This window comes from Plectropomus leopardus, chromosome 15, assembly GCF_008729295.1.
Source record: "Plectropomus leopardus isolate mb chromosome 15, YSFRI_Pleo_2.0, whole genome shotgun sequence".
Lineage (NCBI taxonomy): Eukaryota > Metazoa > Chordata > Actinopteri > Perciformes > Serranidae > Plectropomus > Plectropomus leopardus.
The window spans coordinates 13,426,291-13,445,788 of record NC_056477.1 but is presented as its reverse complement, the minus strand read 5'-3'; the positions used below and the strand labels follow the sequence as shown (position 1 = coordinate 13,445,788).

Genomic DNA, 19,498 nt, shown 5'->3' with positions numbered 1-19,498 from the left:
TTTGTGATACTACTTTTTACACCAGGTCTTACTTGAACAAGAGCACCTAGTCTCCAGATTAGCAATGTTTTTTTTAAGATTATAGTTGAAAGAAAGCATTAATGAAATACTTTGATACAGTCATGTGGCAATGGTGTTGATCCTCAATGCAGGCCAGCTTATAGGTAACTAGTAATAAATGTCATTGTGACCTGTCAAAATAAAGCACTTTCCCAGTAAAAATCAAATGCAGAAATATAATGGTGAAATTAATTTTCCCCTTAATTTCATCAAGTGAAGGTGAATTTGGAAACACCAGAAACGTAATTATCCTACTTATTTGCATGTTTTACTCCCCGATTTTATTAAGTGGCAACAGTTTAAAACATAAAACAAAACATAAAGTAAATGTAACTAGAGATAGAGTTCTGATACCATTTTACCTTGCCCATAAAGATCGCAATACTCAAATTTGCATATCCGCCGATCTGGAGTATCAATCTGGTGCCATTGCCTTAAAAAACAAACAAACAAAAAATCCAGCTGTATATTTCCAACCCTGTAGTGATGTGATATGATTGCTATTGTTGTTTTAGGGCATGGCTCAGGTTAAACCCTAAGTAAAACATAAATACATATATATACTGAATAAAACACCATAGATTTTTCTTGTAGCCCCAATTTAGTAAAATATAAGACAAAATTAAATGGTACAGTAATAGTAGTGCAATGTTTTGGAAATCAGTTTTTCTATGCTGTCTGAAATAGTTGTTGCTAGTTGCTGCACAGCACATCTTGCTATGTAGGCTGCTGTTTTGAAGCTGTGAAGAAATGTATTCCCATTTTTGTCTTAGTTTGAAACCTTTCATAAAAGTTTATCGATAAATATCAGATGAGTGTATAGACATACTTGCCATAACTGTTCCAGTACTTTACATGTATTTGAGGCATTTCTAATGCTGGTATTTGTATCAAAATAACTCTATTCATGTAATAACCTAATGTAATTTTTACCTCATAAATTTGAGAAACATAATATAACTTAAAGATTTAAGATAGTTTGTTCTTCTCAACCAATCAAAATGAAATCCGTCCCTGACAGAAACAAACCGTAAACAGCAAAAACACATTATAACAACACATTATATTTAGATCTGTTAAACAACTGGCAACTTCAGAATAGTAGTAACAGTAACACATGTATAGAAAGGTACAATCAAGTTGGTGTAATGTCTGTTACACAGCAATATGTATCTGAAGTTTGCTAATATTAGCCACCATAATCTATTGGTTATACCCATACTCTTAAGGCTGTACAGTTGACTGTGATTAACACAGCTATGGTGCATTTTATCACCTATTAATTAAAAATGTATCTGTAAGAGGAAAAAATGTTGATTCCTCTTTAAAATGTTACATATTGTTACTTAAAATTGAAAGAGAATCAAAGAAACATGACATCAACATACTTTACTTTACTCACCAGTTATACACACATGCACATTAATGCACATTCCCCGGGGGAAGTGGAGCAGTGAAACTTCAGGTTTGAGTAAACATTAGCATGTATTGGCCCGTCTAGCCTGTAGAATAGTGTGATGCCTTGGACAGAGCCGCTACAGCTGCATGATGGGATACAGGTACGTGATCCACTCCTTTAGCCAAATGGATAGAGGATGTACAAATGTATGAAACATTGTATGAGGTTTGCTGCTGAAGACATTGCTCATGCCTCTCTGCCCCGAATGCCTCCCTTCCTCTCTCCTTTCTCCTCACCCCTCTTTCCCACTGTTATAGTTTTGCCTTTTGACTTGTTACAGCCTTAGCACGCAGCTTGACTTCTCCAGACTATGACAATATGAACGAGAAATAATGTGCTGGCATATAATTGTTCTGTCAGTAATATTGTTATATTGTAATTTTTCCAAATTTTACTTTCTTTGATAAGAAATTTAGAAAAAAATAAATCAATTGGACAACATGTTGAGGTTAAGTAATTGGATTTATAAATAAATCTCAGCGATCGAGTATGCCAATTTAATTTGGGGCTCAAGTCTGTGGGAGCAGGTGGCTAAGGTTTGCACTTTCTGATGAAGTTACCTTCCGACTTCCCCTGGATGAATATTTCTCCTTTTGCCATTAACCTGCTGCTTTTCCTCTCCTCTCATCCCAAAACATGACTGTAGCCAAGATGTCCGTCTACAAACGAATGAAACTGGCATGTTGTTTTGATTGCGGCCGTTCAGAGCAAGACTGCTCTTGCATGTCAGGCAGTGTACATAGTAACATGGACACCCTTCAGAGGGCCTACCCACTTTCCTCTGTCTCTGTTCATGATTGCGCAACCACTTTACGTGCCTGTAAGTTACACCGCCCAACACATGCTGTTACATGTCTGTGGTGTGTGCTCCGTGTGTATCGTACCATGCAGAGGTACCGTGCGTGTGTGTCTGTGATGTTGTCTATGTGGTGTGATCCGTTAACTGTGACTCCATAGTTTGTATAGCTGTGGCATACGTGAATTTATTTGTTTTTTCTGCTTAAATTAAGTTTATTTTAACTCGTAATCTCCTCATTTTCTGTTATTTATAGTTGAAATTCATCAGTGTTTTTCAGTTTTTTCTCATCTTCACAATTTTTTTTTTTTCATGAGTGTAATCTGTGTGGTGGGTAAGTGGTGGTGTGGCTCTGTGGTGCTGCTGTACTGTACAGTTCTGTAGGTGTTAGACATGTGGCTACCGCATGCTGCATCAACCATGCAGTTGTGTGATAATATCACTATTGGATTTTAATGTCTTTTGAACTGTTGAAGGTAAGATATTTGTATGTATAAAATGGAATTTTATTCTTAAGGTTTTATCCTGCAATTCAATGAGAATGTTGTTATTGTCTTAAATCTTACAAACCTCTGAGTTAACACTGTTTTCAGTTTGTACACTTTTCAGTTAAAGCAGCTTTGCCTCTGTTTCACTTTTTTTCTTTTACCTTGTACTTGAACCTAACTGAGCAGAGGTTTTAGTTTCACTTCAATGCAGAAGATGAGAGAAAATCACATCTGAAACACTGTTTTGAAGCTTGTCGAGCCTTATAAATGAAGAGCAGTGCCCGGATATTAAAACAAGTTTTTACTGGTGACACTGGTTAAGGAAGTAACTAATAATACCTCAAGCAACTGGAATGCCCTTTCACTCTTTTAGGCAGTCAGGAAAGAACAATAGCAAGAAGAAAACATACACTTTGCCCACAATTAACACTGTTTTTTGGAAAGGAAGTCTCAAATTGCACTTTTTATTGCGTAAAAAATCCTGCTTAGCCTCCAATGCTGCTGTTTGAAATAGCCTTAAGCACTGACTCTCTCCTGCAGTCTTTAGTCTAAATCATTTCAGGTTTGGTATTGTAGGAAAGACTGCAAGAAAACATAACGGAAAAAGGAAAAAAGAAAGGACAAAAACACAAAATGAGAACTCAAAATAGTGATAGTTGGCTTGATAAAGAAAAGGTAGGAGGACGAAAGCTCTTGGAAGATCCCCCTTCTTTCGATTTTTCCGTTTGAGTGGATGGGAAATACTAAATTGTCTGTCAATTACACATGGCAGCAGTAGGCCAAGCTATCAAAGCCTTGGGTTCAGACATACAGATCTGATTTCCTTCTCAACATTCTCCCACCGTCTGCTGACTCAGCCTAGATTAGTGTCAAACATGCCATGATGGGTTTGGCTTGGCCTCTTGTAGTTCGGCCTGCGCTGATATCCCTCGGTACCAATTACTGGCCATTACATGGTTACTGATCTCACTTCTCCCTCAACCCCCTGTAGGATTTCAGGAAAAGCCTCCTCTGTCTTGGATTTCTTTCCCTTTTTAACTCTGACTTTGTCTGAACAAAGTGAGTTTAGTGAAGGAGTGCATTGGGCTTTGTCATTCAGGGATTGTTGGATTTCCTCTCCCCATTTCCCCCCCTTTTTTTTCTCTCCACTAGACTGAGAGGATAAGATGTCTTTATTCACGATGACTTCATGCTCTTGTACATCTGAACCAGATTTTTCTAGCCAGGGTACATGGATAATTGATTTCTTGGGAAGCACTCTTTAATTTAGCACACCCCTACTTTCTGATGCTAGTCACATTCAGACAGTGTAACACAGTCACCTCATCAATGGTGAAATAAATATAAGCGTCTGTGTTGCTTTATTATACAATGTTAAATTAACAACCATTTTTAAATGCACTCATTTAAGGGGCTTAGTGAATAATGTGCTGGTTGGTAAAATAGATGAAGTCCTTGTGCACATGGAGCAAACTCTGGACAAATTAGCTGTCTAATTTATTGCAGCCTTTTGCTACGAGAGATCTTTCATAAAGTAATTTTGCTGATTATTGGAATGAAAATAAGATGAGACATGAGGTGGAAACTATCACAGATAAAAAAGATAGAAAATTGGACAGAAGAGGGCAAAGGGCAAAGCAGTTTCTACCACTTGCATGATTACCCACACATTAACTTATTTGTGGTAGCCCGCCACCATTAAAACATCTGCTGCCAGGGATAGATTTTCTATTTTTTGAACTCGATTGTTCGATTAGGGCAATATTGAGATATTTATACCGTTCGGTTTTTCGTTGCACCTCATGGTGCGCAGAGTGTACTCTGGCCACAGATAGAGCAGCAGAATGTCAAGCGCTTTGTAAGTGACACTTAGTCATTTATTCTGCTTAGTCTAAAAAAGAGCATTCACTCATAGCAGCTGTGAACAGAGGGATAGATCAATTATCTGTCCCACAAGTCACAAACTGCTGCTGAGGAAAAGAAGAACTGCAAAAACTTGACTTGTGAATATTTAAGAATATAGTTTGAAGCACAAATTATATATGTAGGTAGAGTAGTGTACAAACTAATGTTCTCCATTGTGTGATTGTGTATATTCATTCTTGTCTTCAATTATCTGAGTTCTGAAAAATTATCCAGAAGTTATTCCAAGTAGTTCGGCTAAATCAGATGTTTATTTTTGGTGCCTAAATTAGTTACATATGGTCTTTTTTTGTAAACCGACCATCATCACAGTCAGCCAGCTTCCTCCAGTGAAATAAGCTACAGACATGACAGGTTTTATGTAATGGAGAAGCTGAAGCTTCTATAAAACTGAGCTACGGACAAGGGTTGGGGCCCTGGGGCTCAGGAGATGCTTCTGGCTAGTTCGCGGCCTTCTGGGCTGTGTGAGTGTGTGCATGTGCGTGTCTCGTGTGTGTGTAACAACACGCAGTTCTATCTCTGTGTCTGTGCATGTGTGTGCATCTGCATCTCATTGCTGGGGACCTTATCTATCCTGACACAGAAATTATGTTTGCATTTTCATTTTCCCAGCCCTGCTGGTCTGTCACCAAACTTGCCCTGACAGCTCCTGTCCACCAGGCAGGCTTGGCCCCCCCCCTCACCCGCCTACCCCCCCTTTTGTCCTATGCCGCCTCGCTACGCCCCAGATGCTAGCCAGTTAGTCTGCCGCCTCTGCGGTGCGGGCAGATTGCTAGAGACAGATGCCAGGGCCACTGTGGGTCCCTGTTTGAGGATCTGTGTCATAGGCCAGCCCTGGGCCCTCACTGTGACCTTTAGAGCTGGAATAGACTCTGGGAAAGAGTGTCAGCAGCTCCGAGCTCAGTTCAAGTGCCCACTGTCCCAGTACTTATATCAGTGTCTTCAGTACCTCCTCAGTCAAGGTCATAAACTGATATTCCCAGATAATTAATAGTTCTGGCACAAGCAGGGACCTTATTGAACCCCTTTCAAAGAACAAGCCAAGAGATTTAAAAGTGTAGCGTTGAATTCATGCTTAAAATACTCCCTTTTTTCCTTTAAATTTCCGTTTGTGCAAGAGAGACGTGGACTGCATTTAACAATCAAGTCTCTTTGCATTGTGCTCTGTTAGCGCAGCTGTTTTGAGTAGCGAGTGTCTCACAGAGTGTCTGTCTGTGTTTTCTACATGCACTCAGTGTGTGTAGCTTTTTTCTTTGTTCCCCATGGTGGCTTTATTTGTTCTGTCTACAGACCTCACAGTATTTATTGCATTTAAAATCAAAAGCATTTACCAAATTAGAAACATTAAGTTATTGAATCTACCACTGAAACTGTGTTATATTAAATTTAGCTTTTTTGAGATTAAACGATAAATAAATTAGCCATTAGTCTGTCATTACATCTCATTACAGATTTAGCACACTTTCCTAAAAGCATGGCTCACTCTGAGAATGGACAGTTCATGCCATCATGCCATACTTTTTCACCACTACCATTATGATTTTCGTTTTTCGTTTTAATTATTTGTACCTTTAATTTTTGGTTTATGCCCTCGTGCCTTTCACTGGTAGTACTTCATCGTAGTTACATCTGATTTAATTTCCCTTTACCGCTCTCATGTTGATGTCTCTATTTCCTAATGTGCCTATTTCATTACATCCTTTCTCCCCCTGTGTGACCTGCCACTTGTCTTTGCATTTTCCTCAGCCAAATATAAGTATAATGGATATGTCAGATCACGTAAGTGTGTTTCTCTGTCCTTCTCCATTCTGCTCCAGCTCTGTGTTTAGACTCTAGACCCCTCACTGTCATGTAACATATTAAGTACTGATGCTTTGCTTTAGTATTTGCTTTGTTGTCCCTTATTCCTTTAGAATATGTTGTCTTGTGTCTTATACAGAGACAAAGTAAACTCACAGTTTAACCAGTGTTAAATTCAATGTTTGTCAACTTAAATAATTTCAATATTTGACAGGAATTTAAAGTAATGGGTTCCTGGTATTGATAGAAAAGAAATTATTTGTGTTTGATAATACCATGTAGTTCCATAAAATATTCTTTTTGTATTGTGCTGCATGTAGCAGCAGATGGCGCTACAACACCAGGGAACAGTGGGAGTCAGAAAGAGGCTGGCGTTCGATTCAAAGCTGATTGCAATTTAGGTAAATCTTAAATAATTGTTAAATGCATTATTTTTTATTTTTTTTACTCTTTACTGGTTAAGAATATATATAGTTTTGCAATGCTATTTGTCACCTCTAACATTTTATATGTATATTTTTATTCAATGTATTTTTTCTTATAAAGCATATCAATATAAGACATTTTTTCCTCTTAGCAGAACTAAAAGGAGCTGCAGCTGTCATGATATCAGTTTTAGTTTTATATTTAAAAACAACAATGCATGGCAAAAAAAGCTTTTTCATGCAGTTGCAATGCAGGTAAATAACAAAGCTTGCTCATGCAGCAAACACTGTAAAGGCAAAGCCAGCTAAGCTCACATACAAAAGTAAACATTTGTAGTTGTTATTCCTCTGCCTCATCATCCAGTTTACATTGGGTCATGACGATCTGATAATGCTTGCATGCAGGACAGTACCGTCATGTGATTAGCATTTCAGGAAGGGACAGTTGCCGTCTGGGTTGTTCAGGATGCACAGTGGACCTGCCAGGGCGGGTGAGCGCTCTCTAACGCTGCACGTGTTTGACAAGGGCCAGATGAATCCAGGAGCTATCGGTGGCGCCCCGTAAATCAAGGAGGCAGCTGACGGCTGGGATAAACGTCTGTTTATCGCCCGGGGCCACCCAAGCATGCTCTCTCCTCCAAACAACCGACCAACCACCCTTCTACCAAAGGGAGGAACAGGGCTCCTCCTCTCCCATTCAGCTTTACAACCACTTCAGTACATGCAAACATACGGGTTGACTCTGCAGCCTCAGTCAGAGTGAATGTGTGCGTTTGGTGGGGCGGCTGAGTGAACATCAGCTGTACGTGAGTTTCTACTTGTACAGAGTATTTATCCTCATACTAGGCAAAGCAGGTTGTCACTGGACATACTGTCATTACTGTCAAAGTTACAGTAAAAATGTTTGAGAATGACTGCATCTTTAGTCTGCGATCAAACCATATTTCTATACATAATCCAAAATGAATCATTTAATGTTTAATGCAACAAAGTTTTTGAATTAGTAATATTATAAATTATTAGTCCTAGTTTTATATTTGTTGAAGTGAAAGTACTGCACTACACATTATGCTTGAAATGACAAAATATCTGATTGGATCTGACTGGCTTTAGCCAAGCTATGTCTCTGCTTTGTTCTAACAGAAAGTGTTGCGCATCTGTAGAAATAAAACGGAAAGACTTCTTATTAATTCATGTTTGTCACAAATGCAAAGTAAATGTCACTGTGAACATTTCAGTCGGGGCGTGTGCCAAGCAGATAAGAGATGTTGGAGTTTCAACAGCAGTTTGAGAAAAATGAGATGATAAATGATTTCTGCTTTAATGGCATACATTTTTGGCTTTCAGAAATTACTTTATCAGAATTTAAATATTAAAAATTGCAATCTTTCTCACAGAAACGAGTTTGATCTTCATGCAGGTTTTTAGTAACTATGGGTCTTATTTCGAGTCAGTGAATCTCTTTTCTTAACCTAATAATTGGCTTCCCAACATGTAGTAAAATTCTGAATTTTGTTTAGGAGATTTTGCCTGAAATCTCATTAAATTAATTATATAGTTTAAAACAAATATAGAAAAAAAAGCCCAAACAAGCTCTTAATTTTCTACAATTTAACACTATAGTTTCTTTACTTACTAATTCTTGAACATGAATACAGGCTTTCTCACACTTTTTTATTCTCCATTGTTTGACAGTAATGGATGAAGTTAGACCGTCTTTTCAAAAGCGATCAGTTAAAACCACCGGCTGCAACTCCACCTCCATCACTACAAATGCATTCCTCCCCAACAACTTGCACCCCAACCAGGAGCCCCTGTCCAACCCGGGCAAACTCAACATCCCCCTTGTTAATAACCGTAAAGGAAGTCTGCTCCCCATGGGGCCGGGGCCCGGGGCTGACCCCTCGCAACTGCGCCTCAGTATCTCAGGTCCAGGAGACGTGGCGGCCAGATCCCTGGCTGAGAGTCGGCTGAACCGGGCCCGCAGTCTGCCGGTGAAATACCGCTACCACCCCAGTAATGCCATGCTGCTCAGTCACAGTAGGCACCGTAGGTTGCCCCCTTAGCGGGATGCATCAGTCAGTAACCCCGCCTGTCCCGTCCCTTCATTTTGTCTTGTTTGCTGCATGACGGTTCACTCTGCTGCTGTTGTTGCTCCTGCTGCTTTGCACGGATTTGCCTGCTAGTGCAGTGGCTGCTACTGTCTACTGCTGGGTGACTTCCAAACTGAGGAGTGCTTAAACATGTGAATTTAGAATTGACACAAAAGAGGAATGTTGCAGGAGTTGTGAGCTCTGAGGATATTGTACTGAAATACAAACTTTTGTTTTTAATCATTTACCGGAAAGGAGTTTATTACACAGTGGCTGGATAGTATTTAATTTTGTTGCTGCAGGTGCAAATGAGAAATGTTATGCTTTTACTGTCAGTAAATTAAGTTTAAATCAAGAGGAATCTGTCTAACAATATGGCGAGGAATGCATATTTTCTGATGTGGTATTTTCAAAGTACATTAGAGAGAGAATTATTTGTAAAGTGAAAAGTGCTTGTGATATTAGCTATTCCGAATGCCCAATTGCATAAAGGAAATGTCAGAGAATGACATTTTATTAGAAGCCAAAGTCATATTTCTTATCTTTTATTAGCAGAATTAGGTGACAGCCTGGGACGGGCGCTCAGACAATAATGAATTTCCACATGCTTGGAATAGTCACGGCTTGCAGCGTGCACATTGATTTGTACTAATATCATGCTGTGTTATTGATTTCTAACCAAAGGACTAACACGGGTTTGAAGTGACGGTGCACTTGGCATTTGCGCTGGGAGAGTGCAGAGTGGATAAGAGTATCTGGGTGCCTGTCTGAAAGCTCTTGAAACTCACAGACAGTAGTGAAGATCAGACTACTGTTAGCTTGCCTGAAATCTTCAGACGACTGGGCCTGGCCTCAATCTGGCTGCTCTTTCTCGTCCTCTCTGTCTGACTGGGACTCATGCAAAGTTTGAAAAATAGGGTGTTTTTTTATTTCTATGTCTCAATGTAGCAAAGCATAGTTGACAGAAAGCTGAACTTGAATCTGATCAAAATAAAAAAAAAAAACTGGCTATGGCTCAGCGTCCTGCAAAGCGTCAGACACAAAAATGGACTATTAAATCTTACATAATTAATTTTACTGTGAACTTAAGTCCTGACCTTCTTCTACTGGAGGATGATGTGTATTTATTAGCTGCTATTCCTAGTCCACTAATTCATACTGTCCTTAGTGATTTGTCTTGAGTGTACTCTTGGCATGGAGGTAGACCTGTAGAAGAGAAACCGTGCACTTTAGATAGAACTGGAATAATGGGCTGGGGTTCAGATAGTTTTGTTTAAAAAAATCAATAAACTACCCACTCAAGATCCATCTCCATAACCTTTATTTATTTCATTGTCATTGCTTTTGCCCATGCCCCACTGACAATGACAGTCCGTACCATCACATGGCAATTAATGGCGTAGGTAAGCATGGTCACTCTGATGCAGACTGCTAGAGGTCCAACCATCTGCATATTTTAGCAGGTGTACTGAACAGACGCAGTACTGAAGGGCCCTGTAAAAGTGCACCCTAGAAAAGACAAAATCTGGGGATTTTGGGACGTGAGCCTTCCGTGACATTTACAGGTCTTAAATAGTTTTTTTTCCTCTGTGGTTTTCTCCTGCCTTTCAAAGATTTACCATTGTCCGTTACTAATGCTTTCTCTATATTTTCCTCAATTTGACACTGAATTAATATTTTTCCTTTTCTTCTGTTCATTTTTTGTTTGCAATGATTGATTTATATTTTTCCTTTTTTTTTTTTTTTTTTTTTTTTAAATTCATGTCAGGTCCAGCACACTTTGCCAACTGTCTGTCTCTATTCTGACACTCTGTGCATGTGTTTGCAGTCGAAGACGAGCATCCGTCAACTCTTTCGCCCAAAAAAAAGCAGCGCAACGGAGGGATGCGAAACTCACCCAACTGCTCGCCCAAAATGATGAGGTAAGAGACGCTGATTTTATTCTCCTTCCAGCACTTCAAATGGGGGGAGTGAGAGGAAGTCAGACAGAGGGAGGGATGGAGCGATGCGTGTGAGAGATACTTCAGAGGCGGATGCTGCTGATGGTGAGATGGTGGGAGTTTGGATGGATGGGAGGGGGCAAATTAGGGGTGGCAGAAGAAGGAGGTAAGAAACTCTGTGAGAGAAAGAGAGAGGAGAAGTGCCCTGTTAGGCTCTGCTGTTTAGGATGGCATGCTGTCAGCTGTTAATGACAGAGCTGAAATAATATTTCTGTCATGAAAAGCGGCTGCGAGGAGCCGTTTGAAAACTCCTCTGGCTTTAAAGTCCCAGCTGTCACCTCCTCCGGTCTGGTCCACATGTGCTCCTTAAACAATGCTGGCACTAATGACACCAGCAACCAATCAGAGGGACCTGCATGGTTACTTTGCCCTCAGGCTACTCTATTGTGGGAACCCCTGTGAGTACTGTTTCTGGTACTTGAGGCCATATGTGAGATGTATCATCACAATCAAATATGAATTCAAATATTACCTTCCTTTTATCCTGTCCTGTGGAATTAAATAGCTGTTAATTGATTTTGAAGGATAAAAGGGGGTAGGTTTGTGTGCTCCTCTGGCTGCGAGGCGGGGTTAGCAATACGACAGCACGGAAAATACAGGGAGGCCGAGCTGTGTGGATTGGGACGGCAGGATAAAGGCATGGCAGGAAAGATCTAACAGGACAGGAACACTTATAGCTACGCTGCCCTGCTCTTAATGAGTGTAAGTGTTACGGTTGTCAAATTTATGACTTTACAATGGGAAAATCTTAAGAGAGAGCTGCGTGGTTTTTGTCACACCCACTTGTCACTGTTAGTATTCACGCAGTAAAGCTGCACTGCAGTAGAAACTTCTGCATCTGAATTGTGTGGGAAAATAAATAACTTCAAGTCATAGTTATAATAGTCGTATGTTATAATTTGTAGGGTTTGTTGTTGTTGTTTTTTCCCCAAAAAAAAGAAACAAAGAACACCTCAACATGAATCCAACATATTATTAGCAAAGATAAATTTACCTAAACTTAAAGAAAAAATAATAATAATAATTATGGGTTAGCAATACGACAGCACGGAAAATACAGGGAGGCCGAGCTGTGTGGATTGGGACGGCAGGATAAAGGCATGGCAGGAAAGATCTAACAGGACAGGAACACTTAGCAAACTATTAAGCTCCCAGCACACAGGGGGTAAGGGACCCCTAAGTGGTCTTCAGAGATACTGCAAAGGGGCTGCCAAATTACTGTTTGGTAATTTAATTTAAGTTTTAATTTTACCTTGAATATATATATGTATATATATATATATGATATATTATTTATTTATTTTATTTTTTTTTTCAAAAAGAAAGCAATAACCCAAATCCAACATATCACTAGCAAAGGTGAATTGGCCAAATCATTAAAAACAAACCAAAAAAATAAAAATAAAAAATAAATAGTTTGATTTACAGTACACAACTTTGATGATAAGCTAACTTTTATTTGTGAATCCTTGTGCAATCATGTTTGCTCGCTAACAAAAACACACTGTGCAGCACCTGTCCAAAATAGTGAGCACAATAGCGAACTAATAAGCTGACAGTTTTGTACTATTGAAACATAATCAGCAAATTAGCTGTATTATTATTTTAAGTGTATGGACATTCTTGTGACACTCTGACCTATCGTCCATCTCAGAAACAAATATGATGTATAAATATACGGATCTGCCATTAATTATTATTTAAATAGCTTAGTATTGTATGCATCATAAAAGGGTAAGTTTATAGATGGCACTTTAGGCCGCCCTACACGTTACTGTAGGCCCAGTTTAATAGGCAGCTCAATTTTATACAATATAGTCAGGGGTCCCTGTTTTGTCTCTCTTTCAGTTAAGGGGTCCTTGGCCTGAAAAACACTGAAGACTCCTGCCTTAAAGCAAAAATTACATTACATAGAAATAGTTCAATACGTGCAAAAAAAGAGTAATATAAAATAGTTTGAATTTCTTTTTTACCTTTTAATCTGTTCTCACATGTTGTTTTTGGTCAGTATTGCAGTGTGGTGTGTTTTCCTTACATTCCAGTCGAGTTCTTTGTATGTCGGTCCTGCTTGCTTCCCTTAGGCACAGTTCCTCCTACTGCACTGGCATGCCTGTGTGATTTTGTCCAGTACGCTTGTCGGCCTCCCCCTCAGTTCTCCACAAAACAAGCATTTAATAAGCCTTCACACTTGCCGAACCATTAGCCCAACACAGAGTCATACCCTTCAGTCTAGTTTGCAACAGAGCATCATTTTTGGATGCCCTTGCTCAGAGGGAGAAAACTGCTACAAAAACAACTAGACATTGGCACATTTCCAGCTAACTGCTTGTTTAAAAGGCTGTTTAGTTTGCCTAACTTAAAGCACAAAACCTTTTCTTCTCTTCCTTTTTGCTTAGGAGATGGTCCCTGTTTGCCATGTAATATATGCATCTTTGCTTTGATCTCACAGTGATAATAATTCTTGCGAGTTATTTACTCAGTTTTGAAAACGCTTCAAAGCGGTGTCAAAGTTTTCTCTGCTTTAGGGGTGCTTCTGTATTCTGCTGGCTCTTGGGTACTGGGATGACAGGTCCTCTGTTATAGGTGTAGATTTTTTTTCCCAGTCTTAGCCCTCAGCAAAACATCAAATTACCCATCACAGTCCATAGCCCCCCCCCCAACAGCTGCCCCCGTCAACATATAACACCATATATATTAAACAGTTGTGCTTTACAAGGTGGATTTTATGCACAATGAAAAGTGATTGTTTGAGGTAGCCTTAGGGATACTTTATTCTACAAGCAAGGAGGGGGAAAACACAGTAGAGAGCAGCAAGAGAGCGAGCATACGTATCAAGTATGGTTTTTACAGGACTTGCAGCCTGAAGGCCTTTGTAAATAAATAATGATCAACAGATTGGCTGTGGGCTTTTGAAAAGCATGCCTTTGTCAGTTTGCATGATGGGGAAAATTTTCAAAGCAAGAGGCTGCCTTCGTAGTCTGGCAGAGAGGGATTGGGGGAGCACGCCCATCCCCAGCTTGTGACTGCAGAGTGATACACTGGAATAACTCAACTCTGTTTGAAATATATACTGAGGGAGGGAGGGAGGAAGAAAGAGAGAGGGTGAGACACTGGAGTGAGACATGCTGTAAGGGAAATATTTTGTCCTATATAAAAGTGCATACTGTATCTCACCCAGGGAAAATATTTGCTTTGCAATCCCAACTGTTAATTAGTTCAATTTTGACATTTATTTTGGTGGGGAAACTTCTAATAAAGGGTATACTTTAAGAATAATAAATACATTAAAAGGTAAAAAATTTTAAAAAAAAAATTTTTTTTTTTTTAAAATTTTTTATTGCTAAGGGTGACATTAAATCACACTTGTGTTCTAACTGACCTATCCTCAGCACGACTGCGTTTAAAATTTCCGAGTTGCCAATTGACGTGTCACTGTGCTAACAAGCTGCATCGCCACCATGGCATTAACACCATCCCCACAAACCTTTCTGACGGGTCATGACGACACGCATCCAGTCGCAGCAAGATGTCACAGTATCATCTGCAGCTGATATCCCTTGGGCGTGGCACTGTGGCACAGACGTCATGTCTGCTCTCCCGGAGTCTTGTGGTAGGTTCAACCCGAGGCAGGGAGAAGGCAGAGGGAGAAGGAGGTGTGTGTGGAGCCTGTGACAGGCTGCCAGTCACACCGCTGACAGCTCTGTGAAAGATAGCTGTCTTGGCAGAGAGAGCTGGAGCGGCAGCCCGCCTGCATGCGCCAGTCAGCCCCTGTGTGGAGGCGAGCGGAGCTGAGCAGATTGAAGTGACGGGGGCTCTGTGGAGTTGATTGGCGCAACACGCGGCTCTGGATGAAAGATTCAGGCTGAGTGTAAAAACACTAAATGCTGTCAGTGTTATTATCACCTGCACTAACTGATAGAGGGAAGGGGGGGGGGGGGAGAGGGGGGGAGAGGGGGGGGGGCTATTTGACAGCTTTTTTTTTAACTTTACTTTTCCTGCGTTGGTATGCAACCCAAATGCAGGCTGAAGGAAGAGGCAACATCAAAGCCTTGTCAGTGAATGACAGTGTTGATAGAGGATAGAGAGAGTGATACTGAGAGAGATGTATGTCAAATTCTTGAGATGTTTTCTCCCATATTACTCAAATGTCTCTCTCTGCAGTTCCCTGTTTTTGGAGTCTGTACAGTGCTGTTTTAACCAGCGATTTCATTATTTGGGTTGAACTGTAAATAAATAACATTTGCATTGCAATTAAACAAGCAGTGTTCATTGAGAGGCAGCACTAAATTTTGGCTGTTTTTCCTGACTCAGTGTTTTGGATGAAATTTTCTGGATTGCCTCTAGAGGAACTGCGAGAACACGTCTTGTAGGATAAACGCAAGAACAAGAGAGGCAGGATAACAGGACTGACAGGAGCCCTTTCATGGTCAGTGTTACACCGGATAAAACTCAGCAGCCCACTGCTGTGGATTAGCCTGTTTGGTTGTGACATGCTGTTGAAACATTAATGGCCATCAGTTGGGAAAGCAAAATGTGATTGGGCAAATTCCTGAAATATTTAAAGTGTGAGCCTGTCGGAGCTTTTACTATTTGCGCCGCATGGCGTCAGGAGCTGGAAGAGAGGGTAAAAGCTGGTAATTGGCCTTGTGTTGTCATGCCATTCAGTCAGTAGCACTCAAGTCTTGCTGTTCCCTGCAACACTGCGAGCACCAGGGTCTTTGAGTTTTGTGATGACTTGACATCAAGGACAAGAAGGTACGGAGGAGTGATACAGTAGCAGTGGGGCCTACAGTATGCAGCAGAAAGTCCAGCACTCTGAGAACGTGATGGATGTTTGATGTGTTGTATGAACAGGTGGTCTTTCACCTCTTTCATGTTACGACTTCATCCACAAGGCTGCAGTCATTTCACAAAATGTTCTAATATTAATGAATTGTTCTGTCTTCTCAGTCGACACGACCCCCTTCTAATTCCCGGAAATGAACAAATCGAGAGCATGGATATGAACGTGAAGAGGTATGACTCGACAGGGATGTTTCACTGGTGCCCATCAAAAGACATCGAGAAAGTCATCCTGGTGAGTGGGACAAGAACTGTGCAAATGCAAAACCTCTAAAATAAAATATGCAAGAAAAAAAAGTTAAAGTAAGTATGGACGTAGGCAGGAGTTTCCCCTCAATACTGTAGTAACAGAATCACATACTAATATGTATTGAAATTTCTCTCACTGCCTCTCTGTTGTTTCAAGGTGAGTTTATGGTTTTTTTTTATACATATATATCCGCCAAGGATCTGTGAACAGCATCTTAACAGTCCACGCATGGTTTTGCTCAGATGTTTTAACATGGCAGTTTGTAAGCATTTATGTTAGTGCACAGTTTGGTCAAAGTTAACCCTGTCCAAATTAAGTGTCACCTGAAAATAAGAATTGCCATGTGTTTGTTTCCTTGGAATGAGTCATTTATATCTATATGTGAGGGCGTCCTCCCCCTGGAGTCCGCCACGTTGTTTCTACAGTAGCCCACAATGGACAAACCAAACACTGGCTCTAAATAGGCCCATTTGCATTTTACACTTTGGCCACTGTAGTTCTCCTACACACTTGGCATGCAGAATAGTTTCAGTTCTGCAACCTCGCCACTAGATGCCACGAAATCCTATACACTAGACCTTTAACCATATATGTAGCTTCAGTTCAAGGGGGGGCAGAAGGATATTCCTGCATCAGTTGATTGGGCAAAAAATGTTGTAGACAAAAGTGGGAAAAATTGTCTTGGGGGGGGGGTGAAATTAAAATTGGGTGAAGAAATCGGTTTAAAGACTGAACTTTGTTTTTCTTAAAAAAAGGAGGCTCTCTGAGGCCCATCTTACCCCTTACAAATCACGCAAAATGGTTTGGTCCGCCCTTGCGCATTGATTTGTCTTTGTACGCAGCAAGAGCAAACTGCAGCAGAGACTGCATATGCATATGGCTCAGAATCTGGTGCTACGCCCCTTATGGACACTAGCTGAGGGTATGCACAGATTTACAGTGATGGTCCCTTGTTGCTCTTCTCCTCTGCCTCATGTTTTCAATAAACAAAGATGCAGTTATAGTTTCAAACCAACTGGGATCATAGTAGCGTTTAGTTTACTTAACATACACTCAAAGTTGCAATTGAATGCACATCAAGTGGCTGCGACAGGCGACAGATCTTAAAAGCAGGGCATTGTTCTTTTTTTAATACGAACGTCATACAACAGAGGAGCTTTGTTTATTTATACATCTCTGATTCATGACAGGGTCCTAGTCATACATACTGTATGTGCCTAAAATCTTACAAACTGCATTTTTCAGCTGCCCTTTGAATAAAAAAGACCACATGTTGTGTTTTTGTTGTGTAAACTTCCTATTTCTTATTATCCAATAAACTGCTTATAAACAGAATAGTGGTTAACCAAACTTTTGTATATGTGTGAGGCCTGTTAGTAGACTTGCTTTTATTGTGGATTAAATGTATGATTCAGCTAAATACTTGGTTAACAAACTATTTAATATGGGTTTATAACAGTTTATATGAGACTTCTAAACATACTTAAAACTAAGATGTGTTGCTTCATGCACACTAACCAGTTTTCTGTTAACAGCACTCATTTCTTTCTACATGTTTGTCTCTGTGTGTCCCTTACTCTCTTCTCTGTGTGCACTCCTTCTCATCCCTCTCTCTCTGCTCTTCTCCCCCTCCCCTGTGTCCCCCTGCAGACCCGGAGTGAAGCCTCCATGACAGTACTGAGCGGCCATGTGGTGGTCTGTATATTTGGGGATGTCACGTCCGCTTTAGTGGGGCTGCGAAACTTGGTGATGCCTTTAAGAGCCAGCAACTTCCATTACCACGAGCTAAAGCCTATAGTGTTTGTGGGCTCGTTGGATTACCTGCGGAGAGAGTGGGAGACTTTACACAACTTCCCCAAGGTCTCCATCTTACCTGTGAGTGCACCAGTTCACCGCCACAGGAGATGCATTTAAACCAGAATCTTTGTCAGACTAACAAGGCATTGACATTTTGACTTACATGCACATTGAAATCCTGAGAGGGATTGTCAGTTTGATTTGATCACACATTACTCAATTGAATGATCACTCCATGAGAGCGTAGTCAGCCCCGCTCATCCACAGCGGTGACACATCCTGCACATCCAAAATGGAGTTTATGTGTGTTGCAGCTGCAGTGCCCATCACAAATGGCGTGCATTGCTGCCTTAGAGCTTGTTAGGCCTGGCTTGACTGATGATCAGAGGAGAATCCCAAACACAGCCCTCAGCGCAGGCTAGCCTTTAGATTAGTCCATGTCTCTGATTCTCCAATGCCCAGTTAGATCAGTGGAATGTCATCGCCTCAAAACAAGAATACTTGTTAACTAATTTCCCAAAGCTCCACTGTGCTCACTTCTTAAATTTGTTTTTCTCTCCCCTATGTCTGTCTGTTCTCTGCATTTTGCTTTCTCTCTCTCTGTCTTGCTGTCTGTTCTCTCTCACCCTGAAGGGAACGCCATTAAGTCGGGCAGATTTAAGGGCTGTCAACATCAACCTCTGCGACATGTGCGTAATACTGTCAGCCAATCAGAACAATATCGAAGATGCCTCGCTACAGGATAAGGAATGCATCTTGGCATCTCTCAACATCAAATCTATGCAGTTTGATGACAGCATCGGGGTCTTACAGGCTAATTCCCAAGGTAAGGAGCGTCCTATTACACTCCATGTGCACTGCTGCCCAAAGGGGACAGGTTGTGGCAGGGACGAAAGGCAGCAGTCAAAGATGGAAAAACAAGAGGGGGAAATGAGAAGGATGGATGTAGTTTGTCAAGCACAGACTCTGCTAAGTGCTCTTAATTAAAATACTCTGTAAGTTTGTGGCATGTATAAACTGGCTTTATAGTACTCCCGAAGATGTGCGCACACAAAATATTGTGTTGATCGCTTCATCAGCCCTTTGAAGAATGTTTTTTACACATAATTTTCTAATGATTTCATTCTTGTCCCTGGTAATTACATGCTGCTAAACCTCCTTGATAATACTTTTTAATGATGTAATCAACATGACTGTGTCATTTGATGTTGTTCCCCCTGATCTGGTGTCTGGCAGATCGTCTGGAACAGATTGTTGATGTTTGCAGACAAACACACGAACCTGGCATCCCATCAGGCCTCATCATCATTAAGCAGCTAGTACAAATCACCAGGCAGGCCAATTCAGCTGCTCCTCATTAGTCACAACAAAACAGCGACACATGCACGCACCTTCGTGTTGGAATGTGTGTGTGTTAGCACACATAGCACACACACAGACATCCATGCCAATGCAATCTATCAATGCACATCCACAAACAGGTAATCCTCCGTTTATGATTAGCCCGAAAGGCATGACATGCCTTGAGCTCAGTACTATTTAGTGCCACCACAGTGACTGTTGTA

General features: G+C 40.7%; 1 protein-coding gene across 12 annotated transcripts in view; it reads left to right on the top strand.

Moving 5' to 3' along the window:
• Positions 1 to 19,498, top strand: part of kcnma1a (potassium large conductance calcium-activated channel, subfamily M, alpha member 1a) — a 173,163-nt gene that overhangs the window by 135,930 nt on the left and 17,735 nt on the right. For 7 of the 12 annotated variants that reach the window (XM_042502562.1, XM_042502561.1, XM_042502560.1 and 4 more), the window contains 4 exons: positions 10,873 to 10,966; positions 15,995 to 16,121; positions 17,787 to 18,011; positions 18,567 to 18,759. In XM_042502562.1, the coding sequence (XP_042358496.1) occupies positions 10,873 to 10,966; positions 15,995 to 16,121; positions 17,787 to 18,011; positions 18,567 to 18,759 (639 nt within the window). Of the gene's footprint in view, positions 1 to 6,472; positions 6,506 to 6,846; positions 6,928 to 10,872; positions 10,967 to 15,994; positions 16,122 to 17,786; positions 18,012 to 18,566; positions 18,760 to 19,498 lie in introns of all 12 variants that reach the window. The other 5 variants (XM_042502555.1, XM_042502554.1, XM_042502563.1 and 2 more) reach the window with 2 other exon arrangements.